The 19,491-nt window shown below is 50.7% G+C and overlaps 1 protein-coding gene across 11 annotated transcripts in view; it reads left to right on the forward strand.

Annotated features, from left to right (window-relative positions):
• Window positions 1-4,926: 4,926 nt before the first annotated feature.
• The window catches only part of UCKL1 (uridine-cytidine kinase 1 like 1), a 42,593-nt gene continuing 28,028 nt past the window's right edge, over window positions 4,927-19,491 (forward strand). For 6 of the 11 annotated variants that reach the window (XR_010592392.1, XR_010592395.1, XR_010592393.1 and 3 more), the window contains exon 1: window positions 4,927-5,083. Coding sequence is in view for 5 of the 11 variants with exons in the window: in XM_008174744.4 (XP_008172966.1) it covers window positions 5,013-5,083 (71 nt within the window). In the remaining 6 variants the exon portion in view is untranslated. Of the gene's footprint in view, window positions 5,084-13,632; window positions 13,751-14,198; window positions 14,294-19,491 lie in introns of those variants that run through there. The other 5 variants (XR_010592396.1, XR_010592394.1, XM_065566199.1 and 2 more) reach the window with 2 other exon arrangements.

The following is a 19,491-nucleotide window of genomic DNA, read 5'->3' on the forward strand; positions in this document are numbered from 1 at the left end:
TCACGTGGAGCCTCTCAATAGTCCTTGAACTCAAGTTTCCACATGGATGGAACCCACATGCTAAAGTGCACACCAGCCTAGTCCCCATAGGACCCACGTCTTCCTAGCATGAATGGAGCTCTATTAATAGTCCAAGTACAGGGGCTATAGACTTTGGAGGGGCTACTATGCTCCTCCATGCATCAAGATGTGATAGAGAAATTCACAAGGCAGCCTGAGAAGATTTCCTACATGAACTACTTGAGGGGAGTCCTTTAGCGTTAGCAGGTTGCATTACAAACAGGTAAGCAGATGCATCCTTCTCTGCACTTATCCAGATGGGCCGGGACCCGGTAAGCCTAGATAACTAAACCTGCTTGGGGCAAGCTGCATGCTGGGTAGTTTTCCAGCCAGGGATGCAGGCAGGAAGAGGCACTGCGGCTGGCCGCTGGCACAACACGCTGTCTACATCCTCTGTTTTGTTTTGTTTTAAGCACCCTCTCTGTGTTCACAGTATGGGTAGAAGAATGAATGGCTCTGGAGAGACCAAGTGACAAGCATTTTCCAGCTGTTCCAAGCCTGGCTGCAAAGCCCACAGCTTGACAGCTGCCCCAGCCTCTCTAGTGTTCAAACAAAAAGCTGTTCTTGCTGAATGAACCTCATTCATCAGCAAATGGGTCACCTGGGCTGAGCCGACGGTTCAAGACGGTGGCCTGGCATGAAAGCATCAGGTGAACAGAGCCTGAAGGCTGTCCCTCGGGAGGGAGATCAGAGGGATGTGCTCTTGGCAGGCGTGGGGGCGTTTGTTTGCTTGGCCGGGGTGGGGATGTGAATAATGAACATGTCTCTCTCTAGCCCAGCGCTGGCTGCCAGCTCCTCAGCTGGGATAAGAGCCAGCGTGGCAAGAACTCCTGTCGTTCTTTCATGAATAATAGAGTCGTGCTGATCACTGCACAGCAAAAAACAAAAGACCCCGCTGCTCTCTTGGGCCCATTGGTTTAACCCGCTCGGCACCCAAGTGAGAGGTTTCTAGGAACTCAGGCCAGTTCAGCCAGACCCTCAGGCACGGCCAGCTGTTCCCTGTATTAGACCTGGATGTTCTCCAGCTGAAGGTCCCATCCCCAGCAACCCCCCTCTCCCCTGGACGAAATGTCCCCTCCTGGCCTAGAGAACCAGCCTCTGCACCGGTCCTGTGCATCACTGCTGCCCATGCCCCAGGCAGCCGGGTCGCCTGGACAGTGCAAGGCTTAGGCTGTGGGTTAATGCACCCCTAATGGAATGAGAAGCAACAGCTGGTTTAGGGGAGGTCTTAGGCCCAATCTTGCTTCCATTGAAATCAATGGGAGCTTGGCCATTGACGTCAATGTGAGCAGGATTAGGGCTAATAACTGGGAGATTTATGATCTCTGGCTACTAGGGGAAGAGGACAGGGATCAGGTCTCCTGAATTTTGACCCCCTGACTCAGCTCCTCCTCTGGGGAAACTATTCTCTCTGGGGAGATGAGGGGCTGGGGCATAGAAACCCATCCTCTTTCCCTAGAACAGGGGTTCTCAAACTGGGGTTGGGATGTCTCAGGGGGTCGTGAGGTTATTACATAGGAGGTTGCGAGCTGTCAGCCACCACCCCAAACCCCGCTTTGCCTCCAGCATTTATAATGGTGTTAAATATATAAAAAAGTGTTTTTAATTTATAAGGGGGGTGGCACTCAGAGGCTCACTATGTGAAAGGGGTCCCCAGTACAAAAGTTTGAGAACCACTGGCCTAGAAGGAAGGTCAGTGTTAAACCGGGGTCAGTGTAGTGATCAGCAGAGTCACCTCCCTCAGTGCAGACATACATTTCCACCTGTCACCTTGATTTAGCTGGTTGAGGTCAAGTCGGGGGGAAACGCATCTGATCTTGACATGCCAGTCCCTGTCCGGCTTCTGCATGCCGTATTCCAGTCACAGCCCCCAAAGGTTTTCATTCCTGAAAATCTCCAGGGAATATGCATGTGCAAATCCTTTCCAGCCACTGGATGGAGCTATTGTTATTCAAAACCTCTCCTGGTTCCTTTAGCCCCCCTGGCTCTGGGCGATGCTCCCAGGCTGCTCTGATCCAGCACAAAAACAGAAAGTTGAGACCTCGGGAAATGTTCTCCCTCTCTCTCCCCCCCACCCCCCCGAGGGGGAAAATGGGAATCATTCAAATAAGACATGGGGATGATTTCGGCAGGAGCGAAAAGTGGCGATGTGTTTCCATGGACGACACCTCCCACTCTGCGAGAGAGCAGCGGCTGATTTCCATAACCAGACAGCTTTTCCTTCAGTCCGTTGTGACTGGGCCAGAGCTGTGAATATAAACTGCAGAGGAACTTTCAACCAACTGCAGGAGGAAAGGCAGGCTCATGACCTGTTTAATCCCCAGTTCATCTGGGAGATTCAAATGCGCTCAGATAGCAAAACTCCCCCTGTTTGGCCTTCTCATGAGTAAAATTGAAAAGCCCTCAGGCTCTCTTCAGGGAGCATTTGCCTGGCTAGATGATTGCTAATCCCAGATTCACTTTGGTTTTTCCCCATGTAATGTTAGGCTCTGATCACTCCCCTGCACCTGCCCACAGCCTCATTAAAGTCAACTACGGGGGTGCAAGGGTGCCCTGTCCAGATCACCAAACAAGCTGCAGATTTAGCCACATCTCCCTGAACGCAGCAGTTTGCCAACAAATCTGCGAGTTGGCCCATTTGATCCCAATGAAATGAGGCTAAGGCCCTCTTTGACGGGGAGATTAGGAACGTGGAAAGCAAGCTGGGGGATTTTCTGCATCTGCCCTTTCCCCTACCCCCTCCAAAACACAAGCCATCCTGAATTACACCCCGTGCAACCCCACGAATTCAATGGGGATGTAACTCAGAGCAGATTTGGCTCTAATAATATCCATTGTGTCCCAGGTTCCATTGCTCCATGTGGCGTTCACCTTGGCAAGTAAGAGGCCAGGCAGCCCTCCAGTGAAGAAGGGAGATGGCGCTTCTGTCTTCTCAAGTGTCAATAATTCACTTAAGTCTCGAGGAGCTCAGGGAGCGCAAGAATGCAAAAGGCCAAGAATGTGAACAATGCCATGGGGAAGCGAGTACAGCGGATCAGCAGCCCCCCTCCCCGTGAAGTTTGCATTGTTGAGCCAGTTCCTTTCTGAACTTAGCATTGTTTGCACACATCTCTCCTTTAGCCCTCTCGGTGACTGATGCTGTTAATGACTCAGCCAACAGCTGCACCTCGTGCTGGTGAGAAGGGGCGGAAGCAAGTGCTCTTGTCTGTTCTCCCAGCCTTGGCTAACGGTGTTTGTGTTTCAGGGGCTGCTGGCTGATGCTATAATCACTATTTTCTATTTAAGTGCATTGGGGCAGGGAACAGGAGAAAAGCAATCTTTACTGTGTGGATGGCACGGCCGTGTTGCTGTCAAAGAGACGTTTTACCCTTTTGCATTCTTTTCTGTGCCACTATTTTCTTCTGCCCCTGTTGAGTCTCGAGCTGCATTCATTCAGATGTACAGCTGTTTGTGGGGGAAAGCATTCCAGTAACCTTTGTGATCATGGAAAAAGAAATCTAATGCCCTGATCCTGCAAAGTCACATGCTTAGCTAAGCTTTACGCACTGTGTCTTGAGTGGGACTACTCCTGGGATGTAAAGTTAAGCACACAAAAGTTAAGAATTCTTTGCAGGATCAAAGCTTCCAAACGATCATCAACCCCGTTATCTACCATCTGCTAATTCAGTTATGACAGCTAGTGTATGCATCATTTCTCCGTGAGCTTCAAAATAAAATACACCTGAAGAGAGCTGGGATCAGGCATAGGCTTGAAGGAGGAATTACTGGGTGAAATTCTATGACTTGAGATCAGACAAGATGATCATAATGGCCCCTTCTGGCTTTAAAAATCTATCAAGGCTCAGAATGGAACCCAAGTTCTGATGCTTAATTTAATAATACAGCAACCATTTGCTGTTAACCCACCACTGGTCACACACAATAGTCTAAGAATATACCCAGCTCATGTGACTAACTTCCTTATAGGACTTGCTGCACAGACCTGCCAAGTCTCGCCCATTTGGGGAGGGAAGCTCATTGCCGATTACCGTTAAGGCAGCTTTTAAAGGCTCTCTCAGCACCGAAGGAATGTGCAGCGTGCCACTGAAGCGTTTTAACTCTCACAGGCATTTTGGGGAGATCTCCCTTTTCCCCAGTTCTCCTGTTTACAACCAGGCCTGGTCGTTGACTTGGCACATGGCATAAAGTTATATAGTTCCCATACTTAGCAGGCCCACGATTTCAGAAGCTCACTGTTAAGTAGCTCTAGTCCAGGAGTAGGCAACCTATGGCACGGGTGCCAAAGGCAGCACGCGAGCTGATTTTCAGTGGCACTCACACTGCCCGGGTCCTGGCCACCGGTCCAGGGGGCTCTGCATTTTAATTTAATTTTAAATGAAGCTTCTTAAACATTTTAAAAACCTTATTTACTTTACATACAACAATAGTGTGTTATATATTCTAAAAACATTAAAATTATGACTTGCACGTAAAATCGTAAATTAGAGCGAATAAATGAAGACTCGGCACAGCACTCCTGAAAGGTTGCTGACCCCTGCTCCAGTATTTTGCAGGCGGACCGCTCTGGCATTTTGCAGGCTTGCTAGTGCACGCTCTGGTCCTTTCCAAGCTCTTTTTATATTTAAACCCACCACAGGGCTTTGTGTGGCCAGCAGCATCAATCCCCTTGCTCTGCACCCCATGGCCTCCAACCCACCCTTTCAGTTTCCTTTCCTTGCACGGTCGTTAAGTTTCCTCCCCTGCAAAAACAAACCAACCCCCCCAAAAAAAACTACAACTCCCATGATGCAAAGGGCTCCCATCCTTCCGGCCAGTTGTAGTCCACTCAGGGGTTCCTCGCCTTTGGGAGTAGCGCGTTCGCTCCCGCCTGTGAACTACAACTCCCATGAAGCCCTGGGGCGCAGAGCGCCTCCCTCCCCAGCCCCTCTCCCAACAGCTGATCGAGAAGCGCAATGGCTGCAGCGGCTGGTGATGGTGGGGGAGAGGGAGTGCATGAGGAGAGAGGCGCGCCAGGAGATGACAGGTAACAGGGCGCACTGGGGAGCCAGGGGCTGCCCCTGGGGGCTCCTTGGGGTGCAGGAGGTGGGTGTGTCTATGGCTTGTTTGTTTCGGGGTCGGCGGCCAGGGCAAGGGTGGTAGGACTGGAGTCCACGGGCAAGGCAGGACAAGCTCCCCTGAGCTCTCCAAGGGGATGGCTTCAAGATGCATCCACTTGACTTTCTGAGGAGCCCTGGAGCAGGGTGGATCTGTCTCTTCTGCCTGAGCATTAACCATCTCCCCGGCACTCCCCAGGGGCAGAATTTGCTCTAGGGTGCTTGTCCAAACTTTCCCTTGCTTCTCTGTCTTGCAAGGTGCTGTGCACCTGATAGGCCCCCTCCTCCCCAGAGCTGGCTGCATTCCAGTGGGGCAGTATGGTGAGCATTTGGAAAGTGCACTGGGATACTTCAGGGTGAAAAGTGTTTGTGTTCCACTGCCCTGTACTGGCCTGACTCAGACCTGCTCAGCTGCCTGGGTGTCATAGGCCCTATGTTGCTAGCAGAGATTCTTCTTAGACTCAGGTATCTGGGGCTAGTACAGGAGATCTAGTTCAAACCCAGCTCTCTGCATGAAGCTCCAAATGACCGTGATGAGCCCAGTGATAACGGCGGAGTCCTCAGCGGGCTTCATGCTTTGTACAGCGGTCACCCTTCAGAACTGTACAGTTTTACATTGTAAGGATAATATGCTAGGCCCTGCACTCATTAGGGAATAGTGTGGTACCCTTAATTACTTGCAAATCTCAACTGTAAATATTTAGGGGTGACCAGTGTAAGCATCACAGACTGCTCTTGCAAGGGTTATAAAATCTGCAGTTTGTTCTTCTGGGGTGAAAGTCTGGCCCCCCTGAAGTCAATGGCAAAATGCCCATTGACTTCAGAGAGGTCAGGATTTCACCTGATGTTTATAAACACAACTGGAACCTTTCTGCACTTGTGAAATCTTTATCTGTTGCTATCTTTAAAACTGTGAAAACGATCTCTGGGTTGAACTCTTTCGGTGAGGAAAGATTCTACGTGGGCGTTAGTTTCACACACCTCAACCTTAGCAAAGGGTTCTAGTCTGCATACACAAAACCAAGGAATTAGTCACTTTCTTTCTTGTTGCTTTGTAAAATGGTCAACAGATTAAACTGCAGTGAGGATTAGCTTTCTGGAAAAAATTAAAGTTTAGCTGTTTGCAAATCTGTGCGCACACCCCTTCCACATATCATGCACTGCAAAAAGTGTCTTAAAATTTGCCATCTTGGAAAAGACATATGTATATTTTTTTCCCTACTCATGTAACGGAAAAATAGGTGGATGGATATTCCTCACATTTTCTTTTAAAAAAAAAAATTCTTTGGGCTGAGACCATGCATAGAATATACCAGCTCTAGAGGTGAAATGTTCAGAACTTTGAGTGTCTACAAAGGGTATTTATAATAAATACTGCAAAGTAACGCTTACTACAGTGCAGTGCACCTGTGACAGCACCGGTCTAGTGGTTGGAGCAAACCCCTGGGAGTCCAGAGTTCCCGTGTGTTCTGCTCCAAATTAGTCAGACACCTGATATGTGACTGTGAGCAAGTCACTAAGGCCAAACCTTTCAAACTTGGGTGGTTAGGTTTTTCAGAGACGCTGAACGCACTGATTTCCAGTTGAGTCAGTGACAAACAGACCACTTACTTGGGGGGAAATGTTGCCCTTAACCTTTCGGTGCCTCAGTTTCATCAACTGTAAAATGGGGCCTATGAACACAATGAGTTTACCAGAGGAAGGAAGTGCATTACTGAGTAATAGCTAGAGAAGCTGATGAGTAGCTGGGTTGTATAACAGTGGCTGTTTTAACCAAGTAGTAGGGTATCAGCTACACTGACCTCATGGTTTCCTGTGTCCACGCTGTCAGAAATGTAAAAATGAACAGATCAGAAACAGCGGTGAGAACAGTGCATTATTTGTAAACTTCATTTAGCTTTGATAATCAAAGTTATTAACAGAGGATAAAAAAGTGTGTGTGTGTAATTCCACAGGGCCTGATTCTCCTCTGTTAGATCGGTATAGAGGAATAATAATTCCATCACACTCGAGGGAGTCACTCCAATGTAAATGGGTACTGTATGTTTGTGGAGGGTCAGGCCCAAGATTTTTAAGTGGATGGGGCCCCTTTAAATGATTTGCCTTATGTAAACACTCCTTTCTGTCCAGGCTTGAGCTCTCTTCTCAGCTAACTGTAATGACTCTACACACACACACACACACACACACACACACACACACACACACACACACCCCCGTTGGGCATGAATTTTGCATTCAAGTTGCTTAATCATTGTGGAATGGTGTTGCCATAGAAGGAAGTGGTGGTAGTGTTAATCTCTGTTGCAGTATTTAAATATTTGGACATTTACCACTAGGGGGTGCTACTGCCATCCCCTTAAACTTCTCCGTAGCTGCAGATTAAGGTGCTGCTGTGGGTTATATCCTAGAGTGGAAACTTTTTAACTCTTTGGACTCTAAAGCATTTTCATCCTGTTAGGGTGACCAGATGTCCCGATTTTATAGGGACAGTCCCGATTTTGGGGTCTTGTTTTTATATAGGCTCCTATTACCCCCCACCCCCTGGGTTAACGCAGCCCAGGAGTCTGAGCGGGCGGCAGTCCGGCTGGCGGTTAGTCTCAGAGCCCTTCTCCCGTTGTCATTTCACCGGCTCTTTCTCAAGTGGCCTTTACTAGTTACCACTGCATGAAAGGAAGGCCTCGAGCAGCACTTACCTACAGCAGGAGGGCCTCCCAGGCAGCGAGCCAGGGTCGTGGTCAGATAGCCTCTAGCTCAGGGGCAAGGCAACAAAGAGACTGACGTTAGGGCCAGCCGATCGGCTGGTGTAAATCCGCCTCCTCCAGCAAGGTCAGTGGAGCTGTGTCGATTTGCACCAGCTGAGGATCTGGCCTTGACAAGTGCATAAGGACCCAAGTGGCTCGGAGTCTTGGACAGTTGTTACAGTCTGGTGGGGGGCTGTCCTTCAAATCCCGACTCTCTCCTCCCCCCCCCCCCCCTTTCGGGGTGTGAAAGCCACCATGCTGTCATGGAGGATCAGTGTTCATACAGGACTTGGCGTGTTCTGCCCAGCCAGCAGTATGAGCCAATGCTACATTCATAGCAGGGCCCGTTATAACAGGGTCACGCACACAGGCCCTGACCCTGGAGTCGGATCTACGTGGCTGGACCCCTGCTGGGGTCGTGCATGGACATGAAGGCCCGCGTGGATCCAGTTGTAAGATTGGGGTCACAGTGACCAAAACAGGAAGAGCCCTGGTTAATTTCAGCTTTGTCCTAAAAACTAAAGGAAAAATAAATGATCAGCATTTTCCCAAAATCTGCACGAACGTGCTGGAATTAAGGCAAATTGGGAAGACGTGACACTAGTGTTTATATTTAGTGCGTGTCCTATTATGACACTATCTGGGCCATTTTAATAATCCGTGTACAACGCCAGAGACAGGCCATCCCCCAGTTTTATGAACACCCTTCATCTGCATTTCACCCACACCCACCCAAAGGCCGTCGGGGGTCTCAGTCGTAGAACTAATAGAATATAGAACTGATGATCAGAATCTTACACTCTGTGCTCCCATCAGCCTAACCAGCTGAAAAGGGAAGTTGACGAGCATCTGAAAGGTACGCGTGCTAGAGAGGCCCAGGGATTGTTTAAAGAGGGTCAAGGAACAATGGGGCGAAATTAACAAGAGGACCTGTTTCAAGAACTCTTTTAAATCTACCTTCTTTGATTTTCACAACTAACCCGTTGCCAAAGCTGGATGAATCAACTGGAGGAAACGTAGGTGCTTCTGACGCAGATTGCCAGCTCTGATTATTTTATTGTATTGCTATATTTAGGGGAGGGAGGGATTCAAAGCCCCGGGCCTTGGACCTCATTCTCACTTGATTGCATGAGAATCTCAGCTTGCGTTTCTTTTTAAAAGTAAGTTTCTAGCCCTCCTGGGCCACATCTACACTAGAAGCACTTTGTCAGTACAGGGCTATCAGTCTGCGATGCGAGCAAAGCTCTCCTGGTGTGAATGCAGCTATAGCGCGTGGGGTGGGCAGTGGTGTTGATCATTCCTTTCCGACTCTTCTTGAATGTCCGCGAGCTCTTTGGAAGGTAATCTGTTCCCCGAAAGTGCAGGCCTTAGAACTGCCTTCAGACTAGATTTGATTTGATGCACTCCTGTTGTGTACTGCCACTGAGCCTTTGTTCAGAGTCCGAGACGATTTGCAAAGATAGAAAATATTGTTATTGGCATACATTTAAAACAACCACAGCATCGAATGAAGAAAGGCGATTTCGGCCGACTCTTACTAGCTTAGGAGCTAGGTTAGACTGTGGAGCAGAAGAAGTGGGCTGTAGTCCACGAAAGCTTATGCTCTAATAAATTTGTTAGTCTCTAAGGTGCCACAAGTCCTCCTGTTCTTCTTTCTGTCAGGAGAATAGGTGACAGCCCTGTCATTTGGACATTGAAACAAAGACCGGAAAAAAGCTCTCTGGTGTTCGCTGTAAAGAACAATGAAGCATTGGTGGGGAGGGCTCCAACTTCTTAGGTCTGTTTCTTTAATGGGAAAGAATAGAAATCGCTGGGGAAAGATTTTATTTTTAAACTTCTGAAAGGGCTTTACAGACACGGGGGAGTTTAAAATAAAATTGCAGCACGGAAAAAAGTTCTCCGTGTGTTCCTTTGAAGTTCACCCACTCTGCCGTGTGATCGGCATCATTATTTGGGGGGACGGCTCAGTATAATGGCTCGAGTTAGGGATGCATTGTCAGCTTTCCCTTTGAATTCCCTTCCCTGTGGCCGTGTGTCGCAGTTTTACTGTTATTTCAAGCAGGGGTTTGGGGCAGTTTCTTTTTGTCTGTTTCTTTACACATCCTCACTGGTCCAAGTGCTAGTGATTTGATAACGTGTTTCGGGGTAACATTCTCTTCTGTTAATCTAGCTGTCGTGCATTGGTGCTAACATTATGTGTGCCCCATACTAGACTAGGATCCCAGTGCCCTGAAATCCCATTCACGTGCGCAGTCCTGTTTATTTCGGAGTTGGGCCTTTGTCTCCAGAGGCCAGCGCAACAGGCTGTGGAGTGTTTAAATATCAGAGACGGTTGGAGTTCGGCGTTCAGACCCCACAGCTTGTGTTGACCAGTTGGGGTTGTGGCTTCTGAAAATCAGACCCCTGAAGTGTCGTACCTGCCTCAGCAAAGGAAACCCGCCCAGAGACATGCGTTACGGCCTTTAAAGGTCACTCACAAAAGTTGTCTGTATTGCACTGGTGCCTGAAGGGCCCCAAACAGGATCGAGACCCCATTGTGCTGGACAGGGCTGCTGTGTTCTTAAAGCCCGTGTGCCTGGCACACTTGCAGCAAATGCTCAGTACCTGTCCCCTCAGGTGTTCGGAATAGCTCCTCTGCTCCCGGGCCTTCTTTTGGCCTGCCCTTCTGCCTCTCCAAACACACCTCTCGGCCCCCTTTTTCCCCACAGCCCAGTGGCTCCATTTTTCAACGCCCTCAGGTCGTCAAAAGTCAAACACCGAATTCCTAGGCAGGGCTGGCTGGAGGCAGCTGACACGGATGCAAAAGAAAAGAAAAACTTCATTGGAAATTCTGTCCTGGGGAGCTGGGCCCCTCAGTCCAGGGGAGCAAAGCAGGACCCCAGTTCTGATCAGTGTGGCTTGTGGGGCGGCAGGGGAAGCTTATTTAATATTCGTAATCTGGATCGTAATCACTGCCCACGTAAGGGGTGAAAGTCCCCAGTTATTATGGGGTTTTTACCCCAAACTTGTTGTCTTTTCTCTTTGTTCAAGTAACGTCCCTTTTGCTTCGGTGACAGGTCAGCCTTACGCACACCCGTGACCTCGGAGCTTGGCCCGGTTGTGTGGCGCACAGCCTGGCAGGCTCTCATGTGCCCAGGGAAGGTGTGTACAGCTGGGTTTTAATCAGCTCGTGTGCTGCACCAGACACCTGCTGCTAAGTGGCTGAACGCTTCTATATCATAGACTCATAGAATATCAGGGTTGGAAGGGACCTCAGGAGGTCATCTAGTCCAACCCCCTGCTCAAAGCAGGACCAATCCCCAGCTAAATCATCCCAGCCAGGGCTTTGTCAAGCCGGGCCTTAAAAACCTCTAAGGAAGGAGATTCCACCACCTCCCTAGGTAACCCATTCCAGTGCTTTTCACCACCCTCCTGGTGAAATAGTGTTTCCTAATATCCAACCTAGACCTCCCCCACTGCAACTTGAGACCATTGCTCCTTGTTCTGTCATCTGGTACCACTGAGAACAGTCTAGATCCATCCTCTTTGGAACCCCCCTTCAGGTAGTTGAAAGCAGATATCAGATCCCCCCCCCCCCCCATTCTTCTCTTCTACAGACGAAACAATCCCAGTTCCCTCAGCCTCTCCTCATAAGTCATGTGCTCCAGCCCCCTAATCATTTTTGTTGCCCTCTGCTGGATTCTTTCCAATTTTTCCACATCCTTCTTGTAGCGTGGGGCCCAAAACTGGACACAGTACTCCAGATGAGGCCTCACCAGTGCCGAATAGAGGGGAATGATCACGTTCCTCGATCTGCTGGCAATGCTCCTACTTATACAGCCCAAAATGCCGTTAGCCTTCTTGGCAACAAGGGCACACTGTTGACTCATATCCAGCTTCTCATCCACCATAACCCCTAGGTCCTTTTCTGCACAACTGCTGCCTATCCACTCAGTCCCTAATCTGTAGCAGTGCATGGAATTCTTCCATCCTACGTGCAGGACTCTGCATTTGTCCTTGTTGAACCTCATCAGATTTCTTTTGGCCCAATCCTCTAATTTGTCTAGGTCCCTCTGTATCCTATCCCTACCCTCCAGCGTATCTACCACTCCTCCCAGTTTAGTGGCATCTGCAGACTTGTTGAGGGTTCAATCCACACCATCCTCCAGATCATTAATGAAGATATTGAACAAAACCGGCCCCAGGACCGACCCTTGGGGCACTCCGCTTGATACCGGCTGCCAACTAGACATGGAGCCATTGATCAGTACCCGTTGAGCCCGACAATCGAGCCAGCATTCTATCCACCTTATAGTCCATTCATCCAGCCCATACTTCTTTAACTTGCCGGCAAGAATACTGTAGGAGACCGTATCAAAAGCTTTGCTAAAGTCAAGGAATAACACATCCACTGCTTTCCCCTCATCCACAGACCCAGTTATCTCATCATAGAAGGCAATTAGGTTAGTCTGGCATGACTTGCCCTTGGTGAATCCATGCTGACTGTTCCTGATCACTTTCCTCTCCTCTAAGTGCTTCAAAATTGATTTCTTGAGGACCTGCTCCATGATTTTTCCAGGGACTGAGGTGAGGCTGACTGGCCTGTAGTTCCCCGGATCCTCCGGGGGCACTACATTAGCCTTTTTCCAGTCATCCGGAACCTCCCCCGAGCGCCATGAGTTTTCAGAGATAATGGCCAATGGCTCTGCAATCACATCCGCCAACTCCCTTAGCACCCTCGGATGCAGCGCATCCGGCCCCATGGACTTGTGCTCGTCCAGTTTTTCTAAATAGTCCTGAACTACTTCTTTCTCCACAGAGGGCTGGTCACCCCCTCCCCACACTGTGCTGCCCAGTGCAGCAGTCTGGGAGCTGACCTGATGCTCCTAGTCCCCCATCCCTTACCAGCTCTGCTGTACCCGCCCATCTGTGGTCCTTTGCCTAGAATCCTGCCCCCTTCACGCTTCCCCTCACTCCCTGTGTTCAGTTTGCTGCGTCCCCTCTTCCTGTACTCCGCCGCTTGTTCATGCCTAGCTGCCCCTTGGCACCTGCTGGCAGTCAGGTATTTCCCCAGGCCCAGCCACACGGCGCCATGCCAAGCTCCCTGCCTTTCTCCATGTACAGCCGCTTCCCGTGTTGTTCTCTCTGCTGGGAGGACGTGTTCAGCTGGGAGAGGAGCAGCGGGTGGAAAATTGCTGCCGAAGTGGCAGGGCTGGCAGAAAGCACCTGGCAGCAGGACGGCTGAGAGTGCAGAATGCAGCGGCCTCGTGCATGGGGTGAGGGGGGGGGGGTGTTGTTTGCGTGGTTACCCATGGCTGGGGGTGTTGAGTTTCACAGACTTGTTTATGCCGGGGCTGGAAGCAGCTCTGGGGGATATCAGGAGAGCTCCGCAGCTACAGATCCACCTCCAGCAACCGGCTCGGCCCCGACCTGGGAGCTCTTCATAACTTCCCTGCTCAGAGCGAATTTGAATTTGTAGCCAAAAGCCAGGAGGCTGGGGGCTCCTGGCTCCCTCCCCTGCAGAGCTGGGGTCTGCCCCAGGAATGCCAGGGCAATATTAATACCCCGGCTCAGATGAGCTGCTTAGGACAGAGAGAGTCTCCTCTGTCCCCACTGGCTCTTGTTTGGGTATTAGGCTAATATCTGATACATTCCCTAGGGGGAGGCTATGGGCTGGGCCTGCTAATCTGCTTGCTCTGATCCGTTCCGAAGGACTCTGGCTCCCCCCCAGCCCCAGCTGCAGCTCTCTTTGTCCAGACACTGCTACAATTGCTTGGATGGGGGAGTCGGTGAGACTGGCCCCTCACTTACCCCAGCAGTGGGTCATCCTCGCTGCTCCCCCCAGTGAGCCCGGACTCTGAATGTCAGCAGCAGGTGAGCGAGGCCTGTCGGGGTGAGGGGTGGGGGAAGAGGAGGTGCTACGGCTGCCTTTTTTTTCAAACAAAGTCCGTGCTATTAATATCAGGTAATGAACATAATCTGTAGGATAAGCGATCCTCTTCCTAGGCGCGCCGGCTCTTTCTCGCCTCCCTCTGTCTTCCTTGCCCAGCCCTTCACTAACACCCCAGCCCCCTAGGACTGCAAAGCAAACCACGCTGGGCGTCTGAAACCCTTCCTCCAACCCCACAGGCTCTCTGGGAGTAAGGAATAGCCCCACGCAGGACTACGTTGGTGTGGTTTCTCCAGTGTGCTTCATTCACATGGCAGCCCTGTTACAATGCTAGTGCCGTGCAGGTGGCCATGTGACAGGCCAGCCAAAAAATACACACACACACTCTCTCTCTAACCTCCTGAAACTCGTCCCCCCCTTACCCCCCACTAGAGCCTGATTCTGCTGCAGCTGGGTGGAATGAGCAGCCCCCCGATATATGCGGGTGTCGGGATATCTGGCTGCTGGGCCCTTGGGGCTGAAGGCAGGTGAGTGTCGTAGTTTGTTTGTTGTTTTTTTTAAATCCCTGTTTGCCTGTGAATGAATTCTTAGCCTCCGGACACGAAAGCACCGGGGCTGTTTGTCGGAGGGCTGGGAAATTGGAGACAGCAGCTGGGAGAGAGAGAAGCTTCGCCCGGGACACAGGATGAAACCTGTGCACAACAGCTCCTCTTGCTGCAGGGTTTAGGGGTGGTGGTTGTTGGGGGGCGGGGGGGATAGCTGGGAAGAGAGTCAGGCTCAATGGTTAGGGTTAGCCTATTGCAAACAGGAGTGGGATCCCCTTTAACTCACTGGCCTTGGAGCCTTTCCCTTTCCTGGCTGTTAGCGGGAAGGAGAAACTGATTTTTTTTCCAGAGTTGGGAGTGGTTGGGAAGTGTGTGAACTCTTTTTCCTACTGAAAATGAAATATGCTGCCTTTTTAGATGGCCCGACCCTCGTGGGGGGGCGGGGGGGGAGTCTTCTCTTTGGCCCCTCAACCCGTCTGATCCTGTCCATGAGGCCAGCTGGTCCTAAAGCTAATAGATGGCAGTTTGGCACACAGAATGCATTGGGATGGAAGGAACTAAACTTTAAAAGGGGGGCAGCCCCCGGACTACCTGAGACTAGGGGCAAAGTCTGATCTAAAATTGGAAGCATCCGTCTCCTCTCCCTCCCGTATGACAGGTAAATTGAGTGACAAAGAAAAGCTACAATATTAATCTGCACAACTAATTCCCGTCTTGCAGCAGAGAGCCTGGGGCTAACAAATCAGTCACCAACAGGAGTGCAGTTGATTTACTCTCCAGGATTAACGGACAGCTTTGTGGGACGCTGGTGAACGGATTCACGGTGGTGTTTCACACTGGAAAAGGAACTGGAATTATCCCTGGGGTTTGCCCCCTCCCCTGGTCACAGCAAGTGGGATTAGGTGGGCAGGATTTAACCTGGAGTCCTGTTTGGAGGAAGGATTGTGGTAGAGATTCAGGAGGAATCTGCAGGGACAGGAGAGAATTTTGTGGGGTTGGGAGTGTTGTGATGAGCGTCCAGGGCTGTGTAGCCAGAGCGTGTCTCTGTCCTTCATCTGGTCAGGTTTAATGTTAAAAGCTGAAATAATACTTCCCTGGCTTATCCAGAATCCCCATGTCTCTGAGTGGGAGGGGATGAGGCGAAGGCTAGCAAGGAAGGAGAGGAAACTTCTCTATCTGCCCAGCAGCGAATAATAATTTCACACTATTAACACCTAGCTCTTCTCATCACAGATCTCAAAGCGTTTGATGAGGGGGTGTCAGTATCATTCTTCCCATTTTACAAATGGGGACCATGAGGCACGGAGAGAGGAAGTGATTTGTCCAAGGTCTCCCAGCAGGGATAGAACACATGTCTCCTGAGTCCCAGTCCAGTGCACGAGCCACTAGGCTACACTACGCCGTACCCAAATACATTTGGGAGACTGAAATGACACTTTGTTTTTAACTGGAAATTCAGTCTCCCTGTCCCACCCAATACAACATACCATGGTGGGATGTGTCGTTCCCCCGTGTACCTTAGGGAGCAGCCGAGGAAGAGGGAGGCTTACTTGTCCCTGGTGCGTCTCCACTCCCCTCCTTTGGGAATAGCAATGAGAAGGCCCAAGTTGGGGAGCCACTGAAGGGGGGTATCCCTGATGTATCAGAGCCTTTCTTTGAGGTCTAAGCTGAAGACCAACAGGGGAGACAGTAAAAGGATCATTCCTGGTCTCTTCCATTCTCCTGACCATTATGCTTCAGATATAGGCTGAAGTTCTGGCTTTGTTGAAGCCACTGGCAAAAGTCCCGTTGACGTGGATGGAGGCAGGATTCCACCCCCAGCTGCTTTTGAAATGTTATGCCAAAGCCTGAGTCCTGCTGGTTTTCAACAAGACTTCAGCTCCGAGGTCACTTAGTTACTTTTCGGAACGTTACCCATAGAACCGTGGGCACGTCACCGTGGGGAGAAATCGACGACCAAGACTGATCCCCTTTGTGTTAAGGAGGCGGCATTAACGCTGGGCTTTCATAGTCATTGGTGAGCCGATGGGCTTCCCTTTGTGCCTGTTTCAGGATCTACAAGCTGGTGATCAGTTCTGGGGAGGATTACCTTGTATTAGTTGCGTAGCAGGACCCTGTTGGGCCAGGTGCGGTACCCAGACAACGGTAGATGCCTTTAGAACTGAACGATGCTATAGTGTCCCGTAGGCTTTGAAATGCTTTCTGATGACCTGCCACGCCCCACAAAGCACCTGGAGCAATGCTAGAGTGCTCTCCTGAAACTCCCGGAGTGGGCAGTCCTTTAATACGGCCTCCTCGCTGTAATTCCAGCTTCCAGCAACGTAAGCCAAGCAACGTAGATGTCACAAGTGATCGTTCTGAATCAAATGATTTAAAATCCCTCCAGAAACTTCAAGGCCCAATTTCTTCTTCCTAGTACAAAATACAAATGTTCTTATTGCAAATACTGATCCATATGGCCTGGGGCCGTTAACCCGGAACTGACTGTAGCCCCCGTGCCTAAGGGGCAGGATTGTGTGTGCTAAATGCCCATGCTTGTTGCTGTTTCATGTTACAGCCAACCGAGATCAGGGCCCCGCTTTGATTATTTGCTCTTTGAGGCAGGGAACCATCGTTTGTTCTGTGTTTGTACAGCACCTAGCACTCTGGGCTCCCATTCTATGACTAGTGTTCCTAGGCGCTACTGCAAGACAAAGAATTCTAATTCTGTGTGAATGCCGTACACACGTGGTGAGACTGTCCCTTCGGCAAACCCCTTACAATCTAAGGAGGCGAGATTGCATTATAAGTAAGGCTACGTTTTAGTCACAGGTATTTTTAGTAAAAGTCATGGACAGGTCCCGGGCAATAAACAAATATTCACAGCCAGTGACCTGACCATGACTTTTACTATATATCCCTAACTAGCATTTGGGCCAGGGGGCTGCGGGTGCTCTGCAGGGAGGGAATTGGGGGGGGGGGGGAGAGCCTAGGACTCCCACTGGTGGGGGGGGGGATTGGTGGGGCTCGCAGGCTCCTTACCCGGCTCCGTGTCCCTGCTCCTAGGGGGAGGGGCGGCCGGGGGGCTCCGCACACTGCTCCCGCCACAAGCACCAGCTCCCATTGGCTGGGAACCGCAGCCAATGGGAGCTGCGAGGGCGGCGCCTGCGGGCACGGGCAGCACACGGAGCCCCCTGGCCCCTCTGCCTAAGAGCTGCAGGGCCATGTCGGTGGGAGCCAGGTACTGCCCCTCCGGTAAGCGCCCCCCCACACCCAAACCCCAGCCCTGAAGCCCCTCCTACACCCAAACTGCTGCTGCTGGCCCAGGCGCTGCCCAGCTCGGGCAGAGGTCACGGAAAATCACGGAATCTGTGGCAGACACGCAGCCTTAATTATAAGCAGTTGGTCATTGATGTTGTGAACTAAAAAAGAAATTGGAGCCAACGAAGAAACCTGTCTAGGAACTATATATGGGAACTGCCATTACATGGGAGGAACAGGAGAGTTCTGGCGCACTATCAGAAAATTGAAGTGCAACATTAGTTTCTGTTTCATGATCTTTGTTGGGCTCCAAAACAGCTGAAACAAATAAACATGTGTTCACTTAATACCTGGATTATGGGATTGTGTTAAACTACAAGACTCCTTGGAGGCAAAAATATATAGCAAATAACAAATGAACTCTTGGAATAGGATGAAAATTCTCTGCTGGATCCAAGAAAGGTTCTCCCAAGGGACCCTTCCAGATGAGGGTTCTGCTTCTCATGAATGGAAATTTCTAAGTCATCTTTTTCCCTCGCACATTTTTATGCATCCCGTGGCAACGGAAATTAGAAAAGGTCCCAATGGCCCTCACTGGTGGAACACCACAGCTGGATAACCTGGGATTGCTGTGTGCACACAGTACTTCACAAGCTCAAGTGCTGTACCAATGTTAATCGGCACAACACCCTGGAAGGTGGGTCCGAGGTGGAGTGTGTGTTCTAGATGGGGAAATGGAGGCACAAAAAACCTGAGGTTTAGACTTTCAAAGTGTAGCCTCTAATTCTGGGCGTGGCTTGAACCCCCTGGGGTCAGATTTTCAGAGGAGCCGAGTACGTGCAACCCCAGTTGAAGTTAGTGAGAGCTGCGGGAACCCGGCACCTTTGGGAAATCAGCCCGCTGGTGTCTCGTGTTGGACATCCAAAATTAGAGGCTACCTCTGAAAGTCGGAGCCCACTGGAGCTGACCGATCCACAGGCAGAGGCAAAGTAGAACTTGAGAGATCCTGGCTCCTGGTCCTAGTTTATCTGTGTAGTAGGGTGGCACCACGAGATGCGAGTCGGGGACAGGGGGTCCACTGTGCTGGGCTCCTAATGGTTTGAAAGAGTAGGAGCAGTTTTGGCGTTAGGAATCTGCGCCAATTGCAGGGGCCCCAAGGCAGCAAAAGGCCCCCTGACAACCAGATCCGACCTGCCGGGTGTCGGCTGCTCTGTCCTCAGTGCCGGCCAGGGCTCAAAATGGTGCCCTCCGTATGGCGTGATCTCGCCCATGCTGTGCGTGCGAGGTCACAGGTAGGGCCCCAGACCTGAGCTATGCAGGAGACCCCCACGGGACAAACACCGCCACTGAGGATGAGACAATCCCTGCCCTGCCGAGCTCACTGAACCCCCTCCTGCCCAGAGAGCCCTGCACTGCCCAGAGCCCAGCTGAAGTTGCCCACTCGTTGCACAATGGTATCGCTGATCATTCTAGGAAAACGAGGGTGAGAAGGGCTCTGGTAGACAGGATCCCTGTGTTCTCCATCGGTAAAACTCGCTCAGACGCTTCAGCGTGCTATCAGTCCCCACCCAGAGAGCTGCGTTTGGAATGTAGATGAAACGAACATTTTTTCCTCCCCAGTAAATAACAATTGCGTCTTCGTCATCTTTGCTTTTATCGAGCTGGAACGTCTTTGTCTACGCAGCAGCATCCTTCTCGGGTGTCCGCACCGCTCGGGGAATAGCGGGCGTCATTTAATTGCTGCCGCAGGGTTCCCCAAGGGAGAGCAGAACAAAGTACCCAGGCTGGCTGTCCGTGCTTTTCCCACTTTCTCTGTGCGGGAAGGAGGCCTTTGAGTCGATACAATCCAGTGGACTTTACCTGTCGGCCTCACCTGTTTGTGATCGTGCTTTTTAATTCTCTGTTATGGACGTTTGTGTGTGGGCAGATCCCTGCACCTG

Source organism: Chrysemys picta, chromosome 13 (assembly GCF_011386835.1).
Source record: "Chrysemys picta bellii isolate R12L10 chromosome 13, ASM1138683v2, whole genome shotgun sequence".
Classification (NCBI taxonomy): Eukaryota; Metazoa; Chordata; order Testudines; family Emydidae; genus Chrysemys; species Chrysemys picta.